The sequence below is a fragment of the Muntiacus reevesi genome, chromosome 15 (genome assembly GCF_963930625.1).
Source record: "Muntiacus reevesi chromosome 15, mMunRee1.1, whole genome shotgun sequence".
NCBI classification, from domain to species: Eukaryota; Metazoa; Chordata; class Mammalia; order Artiodactyla; family Cervidae; genus Muntiacus; species Muntiacus reevesi.
In genome coordinates, this window is record NC_089263.1 from 62,828,555 (window position 1) to 62,853,222 (window position 24,668).

At 52.1% G+C, this 24,668-nt stretch overlaps 1 protein-coding gene across 9 annotated transcripts in view; it reads left to right on the plus strand.

The window, feature by feature from the left end:
* PPP2R5C (protein phosphatase 2 regulatory subunit B'gamma) overlaps nt 1-24,247 on the plus strand; it is a 144,427-nt gene extending 120,180 nt beyond the window's left edge. For 3 of the 9 annotated variants that reach the window (XM_065906868.1, XM_065906861.1, XM_065906863.1), the window contains 6 exons: nt 4,728-4,898; nt 6,229-6,356; nt 9,107-9,208; nt 10,715-10,787; nt 15,854-15,970; nt 19,335-21,494. In XM_065906868.1, coding sequence (XP_065762940.1) covers nt 4,728-4,898; nt 6,229-6,356; nt 9,107-9,208; nt 10,715-10,787; nt 15,854-15,970; nt 19,335-19,631 — 888 coding nt within the window. In that variant the 3' untranslated portion in view covers nt 19,632-21,494. The other 6 variants (XM_065906864.1, XM_065906867.1, XM_065906866.1 and 3 more) reach the window with 4 other exon arrangements.
* Nucleotides 24,248-24,668: the final 421 nt, after the last annotated feature.

Here is a 24,668-nt window from a genome sequence, read left to right on the forward strand (position 1 = left end):
GCAGCCACAAGGATTCCGACTGACCCACACCCCCACCGACACTTGCTGTTTTCCATTCTTTTTACTGTAACCATTCTAGTGTGTGAAGGAGTATCTCGTGGTTTTTGATTTCCATTTCCCCAATGACTAACGATGTTGGGCATCTTTACACATGCATATTAGCCATTTGTGTTTCTTTGGAGAAATACCTTTAAATTCATTGCCCATTTTTAATTGGGTTGTTTTACTGTTGAGTGACAAAGCAAGAAGTGTCAGCTGCCAGTTTAAATGTTTGAACACTTTTAAAAATCACTACTGGACTGAAAAAGGTGACTCTTGTAGTTCCTGAATCTTTCTTGTCCCTTTAGTGGTCTTCCATAGTTTCCTCATTGAAATTGTAATTTTTATAGTGAAAAAAAATAGAAATTCTTAATACTGTATCCCGAGTTAAACTGTTTCTGATCTCTCCTTTCTTTTTAAACTTTTAAATTTAACATGCGCCCACCCCCCTTCACCCTAAAATTCAGGGCAAGTCCCTGAATTTGCTGCTCAGCTGCGGCCTGCGGGGAGAGCGGGAGCCCCCCTGCTCTGCAGCCCCTCCCTGCGGTTCCTTGCGTCTCTGCCTCAGCTCTGACCAGCATTCTGGACGCCCCCCCAACCCAGGAGATGTCCCAAATCTTACAGACTTCCGAACCAAACACGAAAAGTATTTACTGCAATTTAGGTCGAGGATGTGTTATTTTATCCTCCTACTAAAGTGATGACATGTTTAGATAGGGAAAGAAAAATGAGATGGCAGTAATAATAAAAAAGCCCTTTGTAATGTCTTTTTGGTGACACATCCTAATTCCTGTCTATATGTGAAGTTCTTCTCCAAACTGTTACATGAAGAAATCTTAACACAACCCCTGTTCTTTTCCTACTATTCCTACTTCAAAAATAAGAAACAAAGTGTGTAGTTTTCTTCTATGATACTTCCTTGTGCATATTTCTCATACTGTCTAATGGCTGAAGAATTCACTGGATCTTGTTGCCCTCCATTTATCACGGAACAAGGTTTTCTCACCAAGCCGCCCCCTGCAGGTTCCGTCCACCTGCACACCCCCGCCCTGCCCCCCCACCACCATCTGTCAGAACCTGGTGCTAATCCTGCTCCAGCAGGACGCAGTGAGCGCCCCCACCCCCCGTCTCTGTCTCACCTGGAAGTCATACGGACGCTGATAAAGCTTATGCGTCTGTGCCTAGTCGCTCAGTTATGTCCAGCTCTTTGCAACCCCAGGGACTGCAGTCCGCCAGGCTCCCCTGTCCATGGGGATTCTCCAGGCAAGAATACTGGAGTGGGTTGCCATGCCCTCCTTTGACACAGGGATCGAACCCAGGTCTTGTCTCCTGCATTGCGGGCAGATTCTTTCCCGTCTAAGCCACCAGGGAAGCCCAAGAATACTGGAGTGGGTAGCCTGTCCCTTTTCCAGAGGATCTTCTCAACTCAGGAAATCAAACCAGGGTTTCCTGCATTGCAGGAGGATTCTTTAACAGCTGAACTGCCATATAAATTCCCACTAATAAAGCTAGTACAGCTTTGCAGCAGTGAGAGCTTTTAATTGTAGTTGTGTGAAAAAAGGCAGGAGACAGACAGTGTCCTGGCTTCAGTGGGGTCCTTCTGTCTTGGATAGTAGATAGAAAACTCTGACTCAGCACACACCCAAAGCTACTTCAGGTCCCCCGCACCCAGTCCCCAGTATTTCCACCCAGAACCTCTTCCTTTCTTGATTTCCTACAGCACAGGTAATGTAACAGCACCCTTGATTACAGAGTGCTATTAAAGATGTTAAAAATGTAAAAAAAGAAAATGTTTACAAATGTTCAGACCCTTGTCTCAGTAACTTCCTTCCTTTAGAATTCACATGTTACGAAAATCCAAAGCCCATTTTGTCTGACTTCAGCATCAAAAGCATGCAGACAACCTGATGAAGGTGCAACCCTTGTGAAGGTGCTGGGATGGGCACTCAGCCTGCGTCTCACGGTCCTGCACCCACGATGTACCCATTTGTGATCTATAACTATTTTGTTGCTGTTGTTTGTAAATTGTGTAGAGTGCCCAAAAGCTTTCTGGGCATGTTGAACACGTGCACTGTTGTTATTAGAGTTAGAGGCTCATTCGCTAGTGGGTGGAAGTAAAATCACGCTCCTCTTCCACCCGCATGTCCCTTGAGGCTGATCGAGTTTTGTCCCGTGGCCTTTCCCCCTGGTGTTCCAGGACAGGAGAGGAGCTCCCAGGGTGCCAGGCTCGCCAGCCACCACCACCACAACCCCCAGCCTTCTCCCGGGAGCGGGCCGCCTGTTGACTTCCCCAGGAGAACTGTCTTGAAGTACGCCTGACAGCAAGAGCCATTGTTGGCTGAGATTAGCATTCCCTGAGCAGACTCCCGCTCCTGCAGAACGCTCGCACCCTTGGAAGGAGCTGAATCGTTTGGGTAGTAGTCAGAAGTCGTTCCAAACAGTGTGGAAAGTAAGCCCAGTGTACAATGCTGACTCCAGAAATAAGATCTTTCCCAGAGACATTGGGCAGATAAATCAGTTGTGTTCTGTAGTTCACAGATCAGCATATTTCTCCTAGTAAAATTCCATTTTGTCAAATGACAAGGAGTGGTGGGTTTGTGAAGTGATTGGTACCTGTTGAATTTTAAAAGTGATTCCAATACACAGAGTGGAGTGGGGGTCAAATGTCTACTAACATGATTTTGAGCAAAAAAGTGGGAAAATCATCAAATGATGCATTTTTTTAAATGATCCCTCTTAGAGACAGTTGTGTCATAAATTTTTATGCCAGACTTCAAAACTGGGGGCACCTTTTGAGTAAATTTGGAGTTTTGTAAAGTGTAAGAACAGAGAAGATTATCCAGGGGCCTGAAGGTCAGAAGCATCAAGGCAGAGTTGCCCTCAGCGGATGGTGTTCCGAAGCCCCTTGTTTTACCTGCGGTGATGGCGCCCAGGCCGGGAGCAGAGCTGGCGTGATATGCGGAGCCAGGGATGAGCAGTGAACGGAAGCCAGGCCACGAGCGGTGATTGTCACCGCAGTCCTGGTGCTGGCAGCCAGAAACGGCCGTGACGAGGGTAGATGGCTGCATTAGGTGACAGGTCGCAGTCGTTCAGTTACACGTGCAAGTAGGTATCTGCGCGTTACAGTCACGTGCATAACGTTTTGGATCGTTAAGGTAGCTAAAGTCTTAGGCATACTACTAAGTCTGCATCACAAATCAGATATTTTGGGTGAACGGCCTCTATTGGTAGGAAGTTTGGGAAATGCAGGAACACGATAAAGAAAGGCTGCCGGCAGGAACCTTGCCTGTGTCATGGGCAAGGAACCTAGCGGCCAACACTCCCCAGCCAGGCCGCTGCCACCCCACTGGGCGTGCTCCCAGGGAACGGCCGCACAGATCCGCGCTGGGGTCCTGGGCCGGGCCAGGCTCAGCCCCTCGCTGCGGCCAGCGCACCACCTGCGCCTGTGTGGGCTTAGTAATAAAGTCCTCTCAGCGGCCCCAAGGCGATGATCGTTGTTCCCCCTGGTATTTAAGGAGGGCTCCGGGGCGCCCAGGGACTGGCACCAGCCCGTGGCCACACAGAGGGCTTGCCAGCAGCATCAGTACTTCACAGTACTTCACGTCTCTCTTTTGGATGTGTTTTAACACCATTGAAAACAGTGTGTACACAGCTATGTATGTGTATGTGTGCGGTCGCTAAGCTGTGTCTGACTCTCTGCGTCCCCATGGACGTCCCCACCAGGCTCCTCTGTCCATGGGATTTTTCAGGCAAGAATACTGGACTGGGTTGCCATTTCCTCCTTCAACAGATATTCTCGACCCAGGGATGAGATCCACATCTCCTGCATTGCAAGTGGACTCTTTACCACTTAAGCCACCTGGGAAGCCCCATGTATGTATGTGTGTAAATATATGTGAACAGTCAATTTGATCGAGAAATGGAGTGTGCCTATGAGTGTGTGTCTACACCCGAAGACACTTAGACGAGCTCACATGCTCTGCGTTTCTCCACTGGTCTCATTTTCTCTAAACTCCCCTGCCTGCCTGTCTTTTGTCTTTTTTTTTTTTTTTTAAAGATCTGACTCTTACTAAGATGGTGGTTAAACAGAGGGGGTCATGTAAATTAAAACTGTGATTCTAAAGTGTATAAGATTAGATCTAGCTCATGGCTCAGATTGTAAAGAATCTACCTGCCATGCAGGGGACCCGGGTTCAATCCCTGGGTCAGGAAGACCCCTGGAGAAGGCCATGGCAACCACCCACTCCAGTGTTCTTGCCTGGAGAATCCCAAGGACAGAGGAGCCCGGCGGGCACCAGTCCACGGGCTACACAGAGTCAGATACAGCTGAGCCACTAACACTTTGAACCCTAACTACGAAAGCCCACGTTCTCAACCGCTGAATCACTGTTCCTTCTTATAGGGAAGAAAGAACCACCTCCTCGTGGCTGCTCAGAGGGGCCCCCTGAACAGGGGAGCTGTGACCCCTGAACAGGGGAGCTGTGACCCCTGAACAGGGGAGCTGTGACCCCTGAACAGGGGAGCTGTGACCCCTGAACAGGGGAGCAGGCCGTGACCCCTGAACAGGGGAGCGGGCCGTGACCCCTGAACAGGGGAGCTGTGACCCCTGAACAGGGGAGCAGGCCGTGACCCCTGAACAGGGGAGCGGGCCGTGACCCCGTGACCGCGGTATGTTTTGTCCTCTGCAGGTGGTAATGGCACTTCTCAAGTACTGGCCAAAGACCCACAGTCCAAAAGAAGTCATGTTCCTGAACGAATTGGAAGAGATTCTGGACGTCATCGAGCCGTCAGAGTTCGTGAAGATCATGGAGCCTCTCTTCCGGCAGCTGGCCAAGTGCGTCTCCAGCCCCCACTTCCAGGTAGGGCGCCTCAGAGAGCGGCCTCGAGTCCGTCCCCTCAGGAGCCGCTGGGTCGCAGGGCGCGCTGGTCGTGTTTTTGCCCTTCGGGTAATCTGAAGGTGACAATCAGGCTTTCGCTTCATCTGAAACACGTTGAGGCTTCAGGTCTATAAAGTAAGCCTCCAGTGCCTCATCCCCGCCCTGCCACTAAAGACACGCTTCTCAGTACGAGCGATTAAGGGCAGCTTCTCCGTAAGCCGCCTCCGCCTCTGTGTTCCCCGGGTACCCAGACACACACAGGCTTACTGTCCACAGCTGAGTGCTCAGTATTTACAGAGGACGTGCAACTGTCGGGCTTCCACTCCCTCCCTCCATAAGCGCTCCATTTCTGACACTTGAGTTTTAGAAAACAGTCGTGGTTCTGATTTCCGTCCCTTCCACGTCCCTGCGTGGGGGCCACAGCGAGGCCACGCCTTTGCCGATTGGCCCTCACACCCTCCCAGCCCCCGTCAGAGGTCATCCCGGTGGCTCTTCCAGCCTGTCTGCCTCCTTTTAACACACTGGCCACCCCATCGTTTTGTATCGAGACAGTATTTACGGTGAAGTCTTTGTGAACAAGGTAGAAATGTAGGCACCAAGGGAGCAGAACCTCTCGGTCTCCAGGGAACCGTGATCTGACCAGAGAGGGTGAGGTGGCGGCTCAGTCCTGCCGGCGGGTTCAGAGCTGGCCCCACGGTGGCCTCTGCTCCGCCCGCGTCCCCCACCCTGCTGTCCTCAGCCGGCCACCCCGCGGCCGTCTCACACCCCCTCCCGCTGGCCCTCGGCAGGGACGGGCCCGCCACCACCGGCTTTGAGCAGAAGCCACATTTCCACGCACACACCGGCTCTCCCTGCCTCCCCTGCTGCCATTCACCACGCGATGTAGCACTAACATGTCAGACCACTCGCCGTCATGGGTTCAGCCCACAGAGCGCAAGCTCCCTGCTGGCAAGGGCTTCTGCCTGCAGGCCTCCCCGCGGGATCCTCAGGGCCAGACCGTGCCTCCCCGGGTGGAGACGCCCGCAGAGGGTGCTGGGCGGCTGATGGTTCAGGAGGGCGAGCTCATGTGACTGAGGGCCTCAGCATCTGGCCCGTGTCTAGCAGAAGTGTTGGTCGAACTCGTGAAAAAATAAGTGACAGCGATCTTGAGGGACGTGGAATCATCCGCCTCTTTGTTGAAGACGCCTCAGTGTTCCAATCTAGAGCACTCTGGTTTGCAGAAGTGATCCTACCCTGCCCTTCCCGTCCGGTAGAGTTCATTCTGCCACCTGTGTGCTGACCGCGATGAGCGCCGCGCCCTTCTGCCTTGCAGGTGGCGGAGCGGGCGCTGTACTACTGGAACAACGAGTACATCATGAGCCTGATCAGCGACAACGCGGCCAAGATCCTACCCATCATGTTCCCATCCTTATACCGCAACTCCAAGACCCACTGGAACAAGTGAGCGCCCGCCGCCCGCCTTTCTTTTACCCCTTTCTAAGTAACCTGTCTGTCTGTCTGTTTGTTTAATTCAAGTAGCTTTTTTTTTTTCTGCACTGGATCTTTGTTGCTACATGCAGGTTCTTCTCTAGTTGGGGCGAGCAGGGGCTCCTCTCTAGGTGCGGTGCGCCGGTTCCTCACTGCAGGGGCTTCTCCTGTTGCGGAGCAGGGGCTCTAGGCGCGCGGGCTCAGGAGTGGTGATGCATGGGCATGGTTGCTCCACCGCATGTCGGGTCTTCCCAGACCAGGGATCGCACGTGCCCCGCCTGCCTGCATCGGCCGGCGAATTCTTAACCACAGGACCACCAAGGAAGTCCTACGCGGCCATTTTTAAATTTTGCATACCGTATTTTCCTGATACTTGAAGCAGATTACTATTGAATCCAAGTCTCAGTATCAGTTAAAAAATCAGATGCCGATTTCTCCGCGGGCTGTGACCCAGCAGAAGTGTGGGCTGTGTCTCGCCCTTCCGTTGGCCTCCTGTGCCCCCGTCGGGCCCGCGTCGGAGGGCACATTGCCTCCCTCCCCACCCGTATCTTGTCCCTGGGCAGGGCCAGGAGGTGCATCTTCCAGGCCTCCTCTTAGGTTCCCTCCAGAGGAGTTAAAGGTCATCGCAGCCTCGGGGCTCCGTCCCCGCTGGAGCACAGAGGCCACCCCTCCCGTGGGGGCCCCCGGAGCCCTGCTGACACCCACCCTAGTGAGCCCCCCTGTGCCCACTGCCCAAGTGGCACGTAACCCACACGCCACCTCGGAGTCTCCAGCACCTGGCTGCCCCTGCCACCCTGCTCCGCCCTCCCACTTCACACGGGTGAGCAGACAGACCAACTCAGCGGTCGTCTGCTGAGACCTCAAGCCCCGCTGTCTTCTGGGCTGCCCTGGCACCCTCGTTGTTCTTGTAAACAAGGAGTCAGGGTTCCACTTTCTCCATCTTCTGCCCTTTCTCTGTTACAATCAGTGAATCAGAGTTTAAAGCAGGAGGGACAGAGCGCTGATATCCAGTCCTGCCCTCTTGTTTGTGGGGGGACGGCGGGGTGGGACGAAGCCCAGCCTGCAGCTGGGAGCTGGTGGGCCGCTCTGTCTGCGGGCTCTGCCCTTACCCCTCCTGCTGTCCGGGCTCACAGACTTGCTCTGCTGCCCACCGGGTCTCTCTCAGCCACACCATCCTCACCTGAAAAGTAGAGAAGATGTTGGCACTGGGACTTCCCTGGCGGTCCAGCGATTAGGGCGCCTCACTTTCACTGCCAAGGGCCTGGGATTGATCCCGAGTCCAGGAACTATAAGTCCCACAAGTCACTTGGCTCAGCCAAAAAAAAAAGAGAGAGAGAAAATGTTGGCACCCACTGTTTTGTGGTGACCGACCGATCAGGATAAAGTCGGTCCACGTGAAGCGCGTCGCCGTGCTGCAGGGGTTGGTCAGGATGGAGAGCGTGTGCGTCAGTGTAAGGCCCCGGGCGCCTCTCTGCACGCAGTACACTTTTGCAGCAGCCCCTCAGCTGCAGGTCTGGCAGTGGTACCGGCGGCCAGAGTAGGACAGACAGCAGCCGTGACGGTGGAAATAGCAGCCTAGCGGTCAGTGTTCACATGTCGCTTTCAACAACCTCTCCTGCGTGACGTTCATCTTCTGTTGAGCTCAGCGGGTGCTAACCAAGCCCTCGAGCTGAGCCCCAGCTCCTGGGTGTGGTTCAGAGCGCTGCGAAGACCGGCAGTGGTGGCTTAGGTCCCTGCCGCCTACAAAGAAAGACACGTCCTGTTAGATGTTTTCTAAACAGGATCTAGGGCTTCCCTAGTAGATCAGACGGTAAAGCGCCTGCATACAATGCGGGAGACCTGGGTCTGCTCCCTGGGTCGGGAAGATCCCCTGGAGAAGGACATGGCACCCCACTCCAGTATTCTTGCCTGGAAAATCCCATGGACTGAGGAGCCTGGTGAGCTACAGTCCATGGGGTCACCAAGAGTCAGACATGACTGAGCGACTTCACTTTCACTTAAACAGGATCTGGTTTCATTATAGTGAATTAAATACTAGTTAAGACTTGAGAGTCGAGTTTTTGGTTGTTGCTCCCAATTCTGTGGGTTGACCAGGCTCCAAGGGGCAGTCCTCTGCCCGAATCACTGGGGGGTCCCTCACACAGCTGCAGCTGATGACAGGTGAGACCAGAGTCCTCCGGAGGCCCTGCCGGCAGGGGCACAGCGGGCCCTCCCTCTCCTGGGTGTCCGCGTCTGAGAGCCGAGCGGGATGAAGCTGACCGCTCGTCGTTTCATTTAACACTCTCCTAAGCTGTGCTTTGGCAGTGTCAGCATTAGTTTTTTGTCCTCAGTGAGTAAGATTGAAAGGAAGCCGACATCTACAGGAAGTGAAACATTTTCATTATTCTCTGTGTGATTAAGTTTGCCTTAACTGCACCTGTTCAAGGTTCAGCAGTTTTTATTCGGCTTCCCAGTAAGGCGGCTTTGGGCTGCCGTTAGCTAGGGCGGTGAGCCGGAAGGCCCAGGCGCTGCAATGAGAGGCGTGTGGAGCAGGGCTGCCTCTGAGAAAACCAGCAAGGAGTCAAAACGTCACAGGCTTTTAACTCTAGAGCTTAGGAGACTTGTGAGACCCTTGAAATACGCTGACAGGCTGGGAGAGGAAGCAGTCTGTGATGGGGGAGGGGAGGGAGATGGATCCAAAAAGATGAAGCATCCTGAGTTTGAACACGAAGCTTTCGTTACAGGACAATACATGGCTTGATATACAACGCGCTGAAACTCTTCATGGAGATGAACCAAAAGCTGTTTGACGACTGCACCCAGCAGTTCAAGGCAGAGAAACTGAAGTGAGTCGCTCTTTTCAAAAGTTATTCTTTCAAGGATTTTTTTCCCCTTAATCCTGAGTAAACCTCTCCCATTAGTTTGTCCTAAGAAGTTATTCTTCCCTTCAAAGCAAAATCTGCGCTTTTGTACTGGAAAGCAAATTAAACCTTTGTGATGAAAACGTGTTTTCTAAGCCAGCTATCCTCTGGCACCTTCGTGGTGGTTAGGACTCAACGCTTTCATTCCCGAGGGCCTAGGTTCAGTCCCTGGTTGGGGAAGTAAGATCCCAAAAGCCTCACAGCCCACCCCCCCCAAAAAAAAGAGACCTTAGCTATTCTACCAGTTCAGGCAACTTTGCATTTCTCAGGGGACACTTAAAGACAAGAATGTGTAGTATTTTTTCATGGTCATCAGGCGGGAATTTAGACTCTGTCCTGTAAGTTTTGTGTAAGAGAGCCAGACCTTCTCCCAGCGTAACTTCATTGTTCTGATTGTTTATCTCCGTAAGTTCGGGCATTCTCTCTAGAGTCTGGTGCCTGAGTCCCTCACAAGACCAGGGCCCTGGTCCCGTGCCATGAGGATGTCAGCCCACACCTGTCCAGGGACACACTCAGTGACTCCCTCCCTGGGCTGTGCTGGCGACAGCGTGCTCCCTCCGGTATCAGAATCACAAGTGCCGTGTGCATCCCTCAGCATGTGTTTACCTGTATGCCAGGCCCTGCTGTGAATAAAACAAGCAAAACCCCTTGCCCTTACGGAGTTTCTGCTCTGGGCCGGGCGGACAGAGAAAGACAGCAGAACATAAATGAGCCTGAGACGGGAACAGCAGGAGGAGGGTGCAGGGAGCCGGCCATGGGGTCCTCACCTCTGCAGGCTGCCTGGCCCCCCTCCTGCCTCAGGTGGACGTAGTGTCCAGGGCTGAAGTGCGTGACCCCTGGGGCTTGTCCGATGGCACATCCTCGTTCATGGGACATCGCCTCCCTGAAAGGGACCTGACCCATCAGGCCACACGTTTTCTAGATTTTTAAGAAAAAAAGAGTCGGTCCTGTGATGAGTAATCTCCCGAAGGTCCTGCGCCTCAGGGGTGCGGACCTGCGTGCGGTGCCTCTGTAAGGACGTCCTCACCTGGCTCCTCCACGCTGGGGCGCGGTCTCCCTTTTCACAGGCGCATAAGCTTCTCATCGGAGCCGTGAGCATCCTGTGACAATGCACCAAAGCCAGGGAAGGAAGGAGGCGTGGAGGTGCTGGTGCAGACCTTCCGAAGAGCTGAGATTCTTAGACGTGTTAAAATTTTGGTGTGTTTGTAATTTTAGCTCTTTTTCCTCTAAGCCCAGTTTTTGGTTTTGGTTTTGTTTTTCCCCACTGCGTACCTCGTGGTCACCGCTGTGACCTACGTGAAATCAGACCAGACAGGGACAAAGGGGAAACGAGGTGTCGTGTTCCAGCCGTGCCCTGCCCCCCCCCCCACTTAACGCTTTCTTGAATTTGATTCGTTTCTCTAACGCCAACGACATTTTACTATTTTTCAGAGAGAAGCTAAAAATGAAAGAACGAGAAGAAGCGTGGGTTAAAATAGAAAACCTAGCCAAAGCAAACCCCCAGGTACTAAAAAAGAGAGTGACATGAAAACGTCTAGGGTGAGACTTGAGTGTTTTGTGACAGGAGTGTGGCTTCACGTGGGAGGGGAGACAGACCCACTACACTAACATTGTGTACGAAACTGTCCGCAATAAAAATACTTTCCAACTTTCGCATAAGTACTGATTTTGTCCCGGAAAGTTTTTACCACAGGATTGGCGTTTTTATTATTATTATTATTACTATTATTATTATTATGTTTTTTAAATAAGATACAAACCTTTTGAATATACTGTGGTAAAAAGAAAGCCAGGATACAACCTCTGTTCTGGGCCCAGATTACAGTATGCTTTTCTGTCTCAGATATCATAGATGCTGTAGTTGAAACAGTTTCTTTTTAATATCAAATTAATTCTACAGGGAAAAAAAATAAAACCGGGATTTGAAATAGGTGAAGGATGAAGTCGGTGACCTGTTTCTGAAAATGCGGTTTCCACAGGCTTGAGCCTCGCTCCTTAACAGTTGACTGACTTCTGTCATCTTAGCAACTAATCCTTTCCTCCTGGCCCGGCGCGCCCTGGCCGGCGGGCCTGGCGGCCGTGTCTTCTGGGGCTGCCGGCTCTGAAGCGGTGTCGCCGTGGAGGGGAGCCAGCTGACCCCCCAGACGGCCCAGGTTGGGGGCCGGAGCTGGGCCGTGTCCTCGGTCGGGGGGCTGGAGCACGGTCCCGCAGGCGTTCCTCCTGCTGCCGGGTGTCCGTCTGACCGTCCCCGAGGAGCCTTTCTGTTGAGGCTCTGCCGCCTGAGAATTCTCAGGGCTGTGCCCAGCTCCCCAGAAAAAAAAATATGTTTGTTTTCTGAGGATAACTGCTCCAGCTGCCCCGAAAGTCCTGAAAGGTTCTGTAAGGTGAACCAGGTGACACGCAGCCTGTTCATTGCCTCTGGTGGGAAGCGTGCACAAGTCATCATGACCTCAGGTGTTCTGCGGGCTCTCGATCTCCGTGGCGTTTTAATAAAAAGTGACACATCAATCAGAGTTGAAAGTATGTACTTCACCTTCGTACCAACATGCTGATTTGTATTCCCGAGCTGTCTATATTCCACGCACTTATGCAGAAGTGCTGTTTTAAGGTTACTGTGAAACTGTGCGGTAGCTGGTTGAGGCAGATGGCGATGGGTGTATACTTTTTAAGAACAGAATCTATGCTGAACATGAGGTTAAAATATTGGCTGACGTTTGTTGTAAAGCGTCTGGGGCGTGTGGGTGGACGGGCCGGGCCTGATGGGGCACCTGACTGCCTCGCTCTGTTCTGATGGACCCATGCCGAGGTCAGATGGAGCCTCGGGACCTGTCAAGGTCGTCAGGGCCCCCGTCACACACATCCTTGAAAAACATGTGAAATGTGTACAGATCAGAGGGTCTGATTTTATTTGTTTTACCTGGAAAATAGGAATAAACCCCATGGGAGATCTGGCTAACATATATATATATATCGTCCTCATTCCCCTGTCTCTGAACCTTTCCTGAATGTTCATCCATCACATTTTCCCTCCTCTGGCCGCTCTGTTTCACGGCGTCTCTGTTAGCAGCGTCCGTGGGGTGGGCTCTGCCCGGGTGCACCTCGTTTGTGCTGCGAAGCCCGGGGCCGAGCACCGCCCCATCCCTCATCTGTGCGTGAGACCCTCCACCCCGGCCCGGCCCATCCGCACACTGCAGTCCACCGCTCACTGTCTGAAATGGAAAATACTTCATGGGCTAGGATCTCAGAGCTGGAAATCAGGGCCTTGGTGCTCGCTGTTCATTCTCAAGAGAGAGAAAATATTTTCTAAATTCTAAGCAGATACTGGGAAAGATTGAGGGCAGGAGGAGAAGGGAACAAAAGAGGATGAGATGGTTGGATGGCATCACCGACTCAATGGATATGAGTTTGGGTAAACTCTGGGAGTTTGTGATGGACAGGGAGGCCTGACATGCTGCGGTTCATGGGGTCACAAAGAGTCGGACACGACTGAGCAACTGAATGAACTGAATCACTGCTTGCCATTTATAACAACCAAAAACTAAATAATTTTGTGGATAGTACAGTTTGCTTTCTATTTCTGTAACGAAAGTAGGTAGTTGGGTGGTTGCAGGCTCCCGCTCCAGCTGGAACCTGCCGTCTGAGAAGTGGTTCAGCAACTTCCTCATTTAAGGTGGTCCCCAGCCCTCCCCCTGTTTGCCGGGGGGACTCTAGCAGTCTGCCTGGTGCTGAGCCTGGGGTTTGCCGGAGCCAGGCCTCATCCGCCCTGAGATGTGACAGCAGGTCCCCGTGTAGGCCGCTGGATTTGGAAAGCTGTGGTCCTTCGGGATTCGGGTTGTTTGTCTTAGCAGTTGTGGCAGCTTGCATTAGGGTGTTTTTAACATCAGACGTAATTCAGTTTTGTAAAGTTGTGAAATGCGGAAGGTTTCTAACGTGACGGTGTTTTTCCTAATCCACCAAAAGAAGCCATACAGCGGTTTAACGCTCGCCTCCCTTCTGCGGGGAGCACGTGACATGCAGACCAGGCGCACCTCTGTGATTTTCAGACCCGGCCGTGGCTCCGTGTTCTGTCCATCAGCAGCGAGCCGACGATGCGTGGCAGGCCCGGGGCACAGGACCTGGCTGCCTGCCTCTCCTGTGGGAGACGAGCCTCTCCGGGGATGTGCATTCCCTCTCCCACCTGTTGAGCGTCAGCCTCGGCGGGCGGGGGGAGGTTTTTATTCCTGGTGAGGCCCCTGTGCCCACCCCCCCGCCGCCCCGAGCCTGCTAGTGACCCCGACTTCCTGCAGACATCGCCTGGCATCCTTGGGCGAACTTCTCTGCCCCAAGCCCCGCGCTGCCCTCACCAGCCGCTCGTCGGTGGGTTCTGCGTGGAACACCGGCTTTCTCCTGGCGTGGCCGAAAGCTGAAATACTGCTTGAGCCCCACGCACCGCCTCCTGGGCACTGCCGTGTCTGCCCCGCCAGCCTGAGTCCTGCGGGGCACGTCGCATGAGGCCCCCTCCTCTCTCAGCCGATGGTGCCAACTGCGTGTCCCAGGATACACAGTTGGGCATGAGGCGGGGCCCGGTGTCGAGGAGGGGAGCCGGGTGGGAGCAGAGAGGACCCAGACAGGCAGGTGACACACACTGGGGGTGATGCCGGGGAGGGTCTGGTCGCGCCTTTAGAGAGGGACGCGTAGAGGAAGGCTGGGGATGGGGTGGCCACAGCGGGTGTCCCCACACCACCAGGACTTCAGCCCCCCAGGAGCGCTGGGCCGCCTGCAGGTGGGGCCAACGCTTCTCAGCTAAGCCGGGGGGTGCTTCAGCAGCCGGGGGTCAGGACAGGATGGGACCACTTGGGAGACCAAGCTGCTCGTGGATGGGTGTTGTCATAGGGGAGGGGCTGGGCGTGGTCTGAGTCAGGGCCGAAGCTGGAGAGGCAGCAGGATCCGTGGGTTTGATCCCCTCCGGTGTTCAGAAAGCTCTTTGGGGTGCTCCGGGGCGCCTGTGGACACATGTGGAGGTGTCGCTGCTGGCCAGGGCAGGTGGGGTCGCTGATGGGCCTGGGCGCCTGCCACAGTGGGAGAATCGGACCCGAGGAGGTGGCTTCCTCAAGGGGGCAGCCTGTTTTCCCAGGACAGCAAGGAGGCTGAGGGCGGGAGTCTGTGAGACCCTCGGGGGCATGAGGAGGGACAGTTCTGTCATCCAAGCCGCGGCGGAGGAGCCGGGCTGGCCGGCGCCGCAGGCCCGGGAGGGGGTGGGCGGCTTCAGGGCCGATGGTGGTCAGTGCAAGGTCACCCACAGCCTGGTGCCCGCTGTCCTGTCAGAGAGGCGAGGCCCAGGCCTGAGGGGTCCGGAGGAGAAGGGCCCCCCAAGAGCTGAGCGGTTCTCTTGGGTGCTTGCCCGGTGGGAGGGAGGCAGGTGGGCCAGGGGTCCAGGCCCCCAGCCCAGGCGGAGGGGCTTGTTGTGGGCTGGAGAGCCTTCCACCCAGATAGGAGGGCACGATGTGGGGCGGGGAGTGTGAATCAACCACCCCCCCACCGGCCCGGAGCCTCGGTGGGTTAGCATAAGGACCTCGGGATCCTTCAGTCGGGAGGCTTCTAGCACTCACATTATAGCTTGTACTCAGAGTAGCACCCAGCTCGCAGCAGAGACACAGGTGGACGCTGAGTGCTAAGGACAGTCAGGCCTTTCCGCCACCTGTGAAGCACGCTCATCACCACCACCACCCCCCCAGTCACACTCTCAGAAGCAAAGTCAGAAACCATCCTGCTCACACCAGGGCTTCCCTGGTGGCTCAGAGGTTAAAGCGTCTGCCCGCAGTGCGGGAGATCCGGGTTTGATCCCTGGTTCAGGAAGATCCCCTGGAGGAGGAAATGGCAACCCACTCTAGTACTCTTGCCTGGAGAATCTCATGGACGGAGGAGCCTGGCAGGCTGCAGTCCATGGGGTTGCAAAGAGTCGGACATGACTGAGCGGACTTCACTTCACTTCACACCAGAGCCTGACTTGGCCTGGAGCTCGGGGAAAGCAGCATCCCCGGGTGCCCCAACGGGACCCCACTGGCTTGTGGGTGCACTGGGCCCCGCCCCCCGCAGGGCCGGCCCCTCCCGGCAGGGTGAGGTGTGAGCTGTGGAACCACTCAAGACTGCGTCGTCCAGGAGGAGAACAGAGAGTGTGCGTCAGAGGGCGGATGTGATCTGTGCTGGGGTTGGGGCGAGTCTGGAATGTGGAGCAAACGGGGACCTGAGTGAGGGTGACCTGGACGTGGGGAAGGCATGATGAGGCCCGCAGGCCGGGTGCAGAGGTGGGGGGCTGGAGGCGCAGGTTTCCATGGGAACCGGTCCCCATGAGCAGGCCCAGGGCATCAAGGCCAAGGCTTCAGGGCGGGTGTCCAGTGGCCCAGGGCTGGGAGAGTCTGGAACCAAGGCGGCTGCGCTGCTGTCCCCGCCCGCAGGCGGGCAGGTGTAGGCCAGGCTCAGGCTCATCCCGCACAGAGGCTTCCTTCAGGAGGGGCCCCGGGGAGGGCGGCGGAGCGCTGGAGCCGCCCCCCTGCGCGCTGGCCGCGAGTGACTCCGCGCTTTGCATTGCAGTATGCAGTGTATAGTCAAGCGAGCACCATCAGCGGCCCGGTGGCTATGGAGACAGATGGCCCTTTATTTGAAGATGCACAGATGCTGAGAAAGACAGTGAACGAAGAGGCTCGCCAGGTAAACGCGCAGGGCTCAGCTGGCCGCGCCCCTTAGAGACTTTTTCACGAGACGTGTGTGCGACTTTAGCCGCGTGGCGGACCGCGGCGCCTCCCGTGTAAGACAACGTGGAAACTCACACGTTGGTCTTCTTACGGGAAACGTCCCACCCGTCCATCCTAGGTCGTTAGTAGAAACAGTTTTTAAGGGTTAATATGTGCCTGAAATGTATTTTCTACGTTTACTCTTAAGGGTAATGATCCCAGCTCTTAACTGCAAGTCAGCTCATAGCTAGAGCAAGAGCTCAAAAGGTTTGCGGTCACGTCTGCCCCGTGTGCGCCCTCTGCCCACCTCTGGCTCCTGCTCTGGCCCAGGGCCGGCCCCTTTAACTTCTCCGCAGAGTTCCTGCCAGCCCCCCGGGGCCCCAGGACGCAGGGCAGAGCTCTCGTCCTGTCTACAGTAGGGTCCTGCTCACGCCGAGCTCTCTTGGGTCCCTCAGGCAGTACTCACACTCAGGTGGTCTTATTTCCACTTCGCAGAGATGCGTATTCAGATCACCTCTAATCCAAAAAAGGCTCCTGTCGCTGAATCGGGAGCAGACACGATTTAGGCTTTGCAGACGGTAGCGGGTGGAGCCCCTGCCTGCGAGGAGCGCCTCAGCCGCCACAAGTCTCTGACGGTGCCTCCCGTTCTCAGCCCAGGCAGCTGATAAGTCCCCAAATCTGGGGACATGGCCCTTTCTGACTCTGAAACTGGAATCCCCTTTGAGCTGCATAAGAATCCCTAAAGACTCCCAGCGCTACAATCCTGACATGTAAAAACAAGTTAGGCTCAAATTAAGCCGCACTCTGAATGCAAATGGTTTTGAGATGAGAGGGTCATCCTGAGCTCAGGGTTCTTTTTTTTTTCTTTTAAACTCTTGTTTTTCATTCAAGTAAATTGTGTCCCCCGCCTGACTAGACAGGATCGGATGTCACTACGGGCACACCCTCAGGGCCATCCAGACCGCTCGGCCCCACACAGCAGCCTAGAGGCAAGCGTGACCCGTGGCCGTCTGTGGCCCGAAACACGCCCAGGGGACTCCCAGGCGTAGCGCACAGAAGAGAACCTAGGAAGCCCCCATTCATAGCTCTCTGTTACTGACAAGGTGTTGAAATGATACTGTTTTGGACGTACTGGCTTAAATAATAAACGTTATGCAAACAATTTTCATTTGTTGCATTTCACCTTTTCAGCGTGGCTGCTCGACAGTCTGGAATTATGTGTGTGGCCGGCACTGTCTTCCAACCGGGCAGCAGGGGCCCAGACCCCCTTTTCACGGGGCTGCCAGACCCACCCATGCCCCCTCCTGCCCCGCTAGCTCTTCACCTCAGGTTAAGATAAAGGCAGGTGGATGCAAACACTGAAACTACAGTGGAAAAACGTCAGTGATGCATTTTTTATTTAATCCAGTTTGGATTCCATCATTTCCTCACAATATTCTTAGCAATGAATAGCCTGAATGAAAAAAAAAAAAGCCTTTATCTTTTTTCTCAGTCTTATGGGGGTGTTAATTTTCCTACTAAGTTTTGATTTTTTTTTTAACTTGGAATTTGAAGTAATTTCTTTGATTGCATTTCGATTTTACAGCCTCGGGTGGGCTAGAAATATGAGCGCTGGCATCATTAGTGCCGGCAGCCAGAGGACGTGGATGCCAGGGTCCCTCCTGCTAGCAAGCCTGCCCGGGGGTGGTCTTCACTCTGACCGCACGGTGGTCGTTAGGTCACCCAGGCCCGACAACACAGAAAGGGAAGCCGGCAGCTTACAAGCCAGTCCTGATAGGTTCAGTATTTTAGGGCTGGAGGGGTTTTCTTGGGGGATGTCATTTGACTTGATAATTAAACCCCGGAAGAGGATAGACTACTCCCAAAGTGTAATGAGCATATTACATAACCGTAGGAGCTTTGGGTGTATTTCTGACTCAGGGCCCACTCTGTAGGGGATTTAGAACACAAAACAGCTTTCTCACCTTGAGAAAGTCTGCCTTTGAAAGTCAGTATTTCCGCAGTGGCTGCTCCTTCCCAGCTGGCTGATCTTCAGGCGGCCCCTGGAGGGCGTGTGGGGGGCGTGTCTCCTCCGCCTCCCTGCTCGGTGGACAGTGAAGCAGCCTCTCTGCTCATCCACTCCCTGGTCCTGAGTCACCGGGTGTAGACAGGGCGTCTCTCGGAGAGCTCTTCACTTGCCAGTTTATTTTCATGAAACTCTTGAAATTAGATGATATGACGGAGCTTTCTGTGTAACTGACATTCCTACAAAACTCTCCCCTCCCCGCCCCCCCACGTTACCTTTAAATGTCTACGGATCTCATTCCTGGGTTGGAAGACTGTGCTATTAAGGTGTCGGTTCTCTCCCAAATTAACGCAAACCAGTCAAGAATCCCAACAGTCCCCCTTCTGTTTTTAAAGACATTGACCAACTAATTCTAAAACTGATACAGAAATGCAAAGAACCTAGAATAGCTAAAATAACTCTGAATAAAGAATAAAGTTGGAAGACTAACACCACCCAATTTCAAGACTTTTTATGGATTTCTATGGATCAGTTGAACTCCCCCCCCCCCCACAAATAGCAACCTACCTAGATGAAGAAATTTATAGTGCAGTCTCTTAGCTATAACATTTGATATGACAGGCTCTTGTCAGTTTGAAAGTATTTGGAGTCACATTCCTGAAATCCTCAAAAACACTGTCGTTAAAGCAAAGAGAAGATAGTGAGATGCAGGGGAAATCTATATTCATCATTTGGAGACCAAACAGACTTAAGATGAAAACTAGGCTTTTCAGTTTTCATATTTAATCATTTGAACATTCTCGATGCCCCTTTCAGTTTATTTTCAGCTGGGTTTATTTTTCCAAAATAAGTCCACACTTGTTCGAAGTAATTTGAATGTGGGCTCCCAGCTCAGGTGAGGTAAACGGCAGCATTGCAGGAGCGTCTTCGGCAGCAGAGGGGACCCTACTGGTCGGGCATCGCACTGGGCTGGGATTCTGTGGGGGAATTCAATCACCTATTTACCTGTCAGAACTGTGGCTTGTATTTCTTCTGAGAAAACTGTGTAACCCTACGTAGAACCTCCAAAGAGAGCTAGTAAAGTTCGTGTGAATGACGTTCATATATCAGAGACATTTAAAATGTTGTGCAATTCTCATTTTTAACAGTCGGTCGGGAGGAAAGCAGTGTCGAGCATGCAGTTAAGGAAGGTGTAGAAAGACGGAAGGTGGGAAGTGAAGGTATTCCTCACTCAGTACGTAGAAGTGTATTTATAAGGCTTTTTCTATATTTAGGAAAAGAACTGACAATGCTGTGTACATGAAGTATTTTCCCTTTTTTCCCCCTGTCATTCCAGCTTGTGATGGTGAAGACAAAGGAACCTGGTCCCTCAGGAGACTTTGATGAGTTCTGTCCTAAATTAAGTAGTGAAAGCGTGCACTCTTACCGTGCGCCCACCCCGATGTTGCCTCCCCACTTCCTGAATAGATTGGGCCTTTCAGAGCTGCTGTCCGCTGCGGACAGAGACCGGATCTTTCTGGCTCCCATCTCCGCGGAGGTGTCCAGGGCAGCATTTCCGTCTGTCTTGTCCGCCCCACCATCAAGAGCATGCTCACCAGCACACCCCTCCACCAGGGTCACTCGTCCAGGGTGACCGTCGGCATGACGTCTCTCTCCTGCCGCCCGTGTTTCTGATTTTTTTTTTTAACCTTTGTGGCTTGTGTAACTGCTCTCTGCTTTACACCCTGGTTTTAAATGGTTACATAGGAAGACTCAGCAGGTCCCTCACTCTCTCTCTCTCCTTCCAGAAGTTTCCCCGGTCACATTTGCCTTCTCAATTTGCATTTGTTGGTTTGCAGCTCCCAGGTTTTTACTATCGCCTTTTTCTATGAAAATGTTTCTTCTCTTTGGAATGCCTGTCGGCGGCAGTTATTAAATATTTCAAGTATCTGAAATGCTTTTGTTTTGCTTCACTTTGCCTTGATTTACAACTCAACATGGGACGGACATAAAATTCAGGGTGGAATTTCCCTCTGAGGTTCTCCTGGGTCGAAGGCATACAGGCTCCACCTATGCGAGCACTTTTACAAGGGGCGTGACCATGACGGGCAGCCCCTCGGGGACTGGGGCTTCTAGTCTCCGCTGGCGGTCCTGAAGCCATCTTACACCAGTTTCCGGGAGAGAAAATCAGAATTCCTGCCTTTAGCCATAAATGAACCTTAATAACCAAATAACATTTCTAGAAACAATCCTAAAATGATGTGACACAAAATTCTTTCCAAGCCTTGACATTGCTATGGTTTTCATAGATAAATTTGCAAAGAACCGTTAAGAAATAGTAGCTCTGCAAAACTGCACTTTTCATATATGGTTTCTGCAAGTCCCTGAATATTTTTTTTAAAGCACAGAGAAGTATCCTTTGCATATCATACCAGTGGTGCTGGCAAGCCGGCCACTCTGGGGAGTGTCAGAGATGTGTGCTTTTTGCTATCAAGTGGTTGACTTAGTACAAGTGTTTTCTGGTAGCTGTTTGCTCAGCGCCACCCAGGTATTTCTATTTAAGTACTATCTCCCTTTTGCTGGAGACACTTAAACAAAAAGGAAGCTGTGGTTCTTGTCAAAGTTCCTCACAAACCAGCTGCCTCTTGGTACATGCGGTGTGTTTAGGTGACTTTGATGGCTTCTTGTTTTGCTTCAGATATACTGGTATTGATGCAATGGCCCTACTTCAAAACTGAATAATTTAACTATTATTCATGGAAATGGATGCTGTCGGTATCTAAACTCCCCGTATTTCAGACCACCCTTTCTCAGCAGACACAATTCTCTAAATCCCCATGCAAACAGGGGCTCATTTAATTTTTTTCCTTCTTTTTTTTCCCCTAGTAAGACCAAAATGTCCTAAGTTTAGGAAGAAAATGGAATGGAGAGGGGAGTCTTATATCGTACCCTTAATGTTAGGAAATTTTATGTAGATAATTAAATGTATAGTTTTTCTAAGTTCTAGAAGGTTTTCCCCCTACACAACCTACTTAATACCTCTCATTTTAAGTATCTTTTTTCAAATTTAATAGAAGTTTTAGACCCGTTGCTGGCTTTGAGTCCAGTTTGAATGTGTTGTTCATTCTTTCTTTTTATCTACCTCCAAGGGAAATTTCGACTTCCTGAAATGCCTCTGTAAGGGACACAACCATAAAATGGTTTCGGTGACATTTTATGAACTAGGAAGATTTTGCCATTTATGAGATGTACTAAAGCTGATGAATTTGCAAAACAGAGGTATCCAATACCCTGGGCAAAATGCACTTTTTAGAAGACCGCGATGCCAACACTGCGCACTCGGTCCCTGGGTTATCTCAATAGATGAGGCGTCCCCCCTCGGTCACTGCGGGGGTGAGGGCCACCCCGCCCTCTGGGCGTCCGGAGTCCTCGGGGGGGCCCCGGAGCGTGGGCTGCGCCAGCTCAGAGCAGAGCGAGCTCACCTCCGGGTCGCCGGGTCTGTCGCCAACGCCGTGCGTTTCCATTGCAGGCACAGAAGGACCCGAAGAAGGAGCGGCCCCTGGCGCGCCGCAAGTCCGAGCTTCCCCAGGACCTGCACGCCAAGAGCGCCCTGGAGGCCCACGGCCGCGCCGAGGAGCCGGCGCCCCAGGACGGGCGCTAGCCCCCGCGCCCGCCCGGAGCGAAGACACACTCCGTGTGCCATACCAGTCAGTCACACTCAAGTCCAAGCTTTCTCCAACCCCGTCTGTAGGCAATCACGTCCTTCCGCCTCGGCTCGAGACTAGGAGTTCAAACAATGGTGGCCGCCCAGGGCCGTGCGCGCCACCCCCCACCCCCGGGGTCCCCGCACGGTCCCATGTGAGAAGGTTCCCCAAAATCAGAGCTAAGGAAAGCACCCGTCGTCACCTTCACGTTCTCCCCAAATGGGATTTGCGATCATTTAGGATAGGTGGGTCCTATGAGAATACCAATGGTTTTCAAATCAAAGGAACACTGTAAAAGAGCTTCACCTATTTTTTAAGACTGTACAGCCCTTCAGATTGTTATGCCAGCAGTTTCTTTCTGGGTGGTTTTTTTTTTTTTTCCTGGTCTGTTTTTGTTTTTAATCCCCTCGAGGTGGTTCTATGCTGTTGATCTTAACACAGCTCGCTGGGAAAGTGACGTGACCGTCCTCGCCGCTGTGTCTTCCCAAGGTATCACTTTACTCTGACCAGTGCCGCGCGCACCACGTCCTGCTGCTTCTGCGTGTCACAAAAGCCATATTTCCAGGTCTGTGGTCCAGCACCAGGGTCCCGGGAGTGAGCTCATAGGAAAAATTTGTTAAAAAAAAAAAAATAGCTTTCTCTTGCCTGGAATTGGAACTTTAAAGTGGTGCGTTCAATGTCTTACTTTGCAGATGATTTTTCTCTACTTAACACGTTTGTTACCCTTGAATGAGGCTCTTCAATTGATAAAATTCTCTGAGAATTCCACACTTTGTAGAAAGTCAGAAGGGAATCATCTTGAGTGAGGCCAGCTCCCGGCCTGAGGCAGGCCACAGCCGTCTTTGGGCAGAAGTCACAGAATCAGCGCCGTGGGCAAGCACCCCCTGCCCGCTTCCCATGGTGCAGTCCCCAGGGCTTCACGGAGGCGGCAGCGGCAGAGCAGCGACGGCCTCCAAGGAGCCTCTGTTGCAAAGAGGACACCTTAGTCGATGCCTCATAAGGAAAATACAGCGTCTGAGTCCAGTGGTCTTCAATGCTGCTAAATATTTCAGACTTCCTTGCATGTATTAAGCTCTCTGTTTTCAATGGAACAGCACGCGGAGAAAAATCTTTACACTTAAGGCTCTGTTCTTGATGTCTCTCCTGGTGGCCAGTATTTTGACTGATTTATCCTGCTCGAAAGCTATTTGAGATGCATACCGCTGCCCTCAACCAGTGATTCTAGTTTCCTGTGTCTCTGGCATAAGATGCTATAACTTGATGTTAAATGTCTTGATGCTTCAAAGGCTTCCGTCAGGGTCTCGCTCTCTCTCAAGGTCTGGGGGGACCCACTCAGACCCTGTGAGGAGCGGAGCGGACACGGTTCCCTGTGCAGCTCAGAGCCTCCTGCCCGCGGGTCTCGCTCAAACCGCCCGCCCCCCACCCCGACGGCGTGTATCTCCCTGGGTCCTGTCACTTGGAGGGAGCGGCCCCTTGTGTTCGGAGCAGGTAGTCAATTGGAAGGCCGCCTGGCTGAAAGCGGGAGGAGAAACCTTCCTGAGAAACTTGACACTTTGCCTCCACTTTGCCATTATGAAATTTATCATTTTAAAAAAGTTCAGATGCCTTCTCCTTTTGAGGGAAAAAGGGTGCTTTTCACTGTATAAAGCAGCGTCTTGTGTATCTCAATAAACCATTGTTTGAACTTCCGTCTTCAGCTGACGGAGCTCAGATGCCCGCAACTCGGATGTTCTCGGCGTGGCCCCGAGAGGCCTCTGGGAAGCCTCTTGCCCGAGGGAAGAAACCCAAACCTCGGTGTTTGGGTGATGTGGAAAGCTCAGCGTTTAGGAACATCTTTTTGTCTAGGTTTTCCTTCTGCTCTTTATTGAAGACAAACATTCACCAAAAAGGGAAAAAAAAAGGTTTTGAGAGAAAATGATTTTCTTTGACGAGAGTATTATTTAATATTTTGGCCTCTTAACGTTTTCCTAGTTAGAACTCAGATTCCCTGTGTAATTGTTCAGCTTACATATTATTACATAGATACACTGTTTATTCTGTACCAAATTGATTTCAAAAGTACTGCATTGAAAATAAACTGGTGACTGTTTTTCTTCATAAAGTTCTGCGTTTGGCATCTTCACTCTTTCCAAAACGTATCTGTACATCAGAAATGTCACTATTCCGAGTGTCTTTTTAGTGCGGCTTTAGTATGGCTTCCTTTTAATATTGTACATACATTGTATCTTTGTTTTACGGTAATGAGTAATAAAAATGTAGACTTCATATTTTGTACAAAATGTCCTATGTACAGAATAAAAAAAAAGTTCATAGAAACAGCAAAAATAGGTAAGTGGCACAATTATTTTTCTTTAGAGAATATCTGTAACTTTATGCTTTAGTGAAATGTTAAGTACCTACATATTTTTTAACATTTTGTAATTCAGAACTTTTCGTTTTGACATTGTTTATGAGGAGAAACTTCATACACTTGCCATTTAATATGCTCTTTTATCTAATTTTCAAAGAAGAAAAACTCTAAAAAATGGTGTATTATATGGACTAAATAAAGAACCTGTGACTTTTACTGCTCATCATGACGCTAAATTCAGCCATGGTGTTGGGCAGGCCGGTGCCGATTGCTGTCGGTGACGATGAGGGGCGGGCTGGAAGGCCCTCGCTTAGCACAGGTTGGGAGGCCGCCCTGCCGTCCACCACAGCCCTGTCTTCCCCGAACCTTCCATAAGCTCTTTTCTTTTGTTTTTTGCTTCTGTAATGGAAAAAAAGTAGAGATGACTTTTTTAATGACCACCGCTCGTTTGGCGAGTAGGCAAATGTGAGTCAGAAGAGTTTATAGAAATGGAATTATCTGAGCCCTGACCATGATGTTTAAAATGATTCTTGGAGGGCCGTTAAAGCCTTGAGCGCAGAGGAGGATGGCCGAGGAGGAGTTGGGGTCCCAGCTGACCCCCCTCATCTTCCCGGGGGCTCCCTGTCCTCAGCGGTGC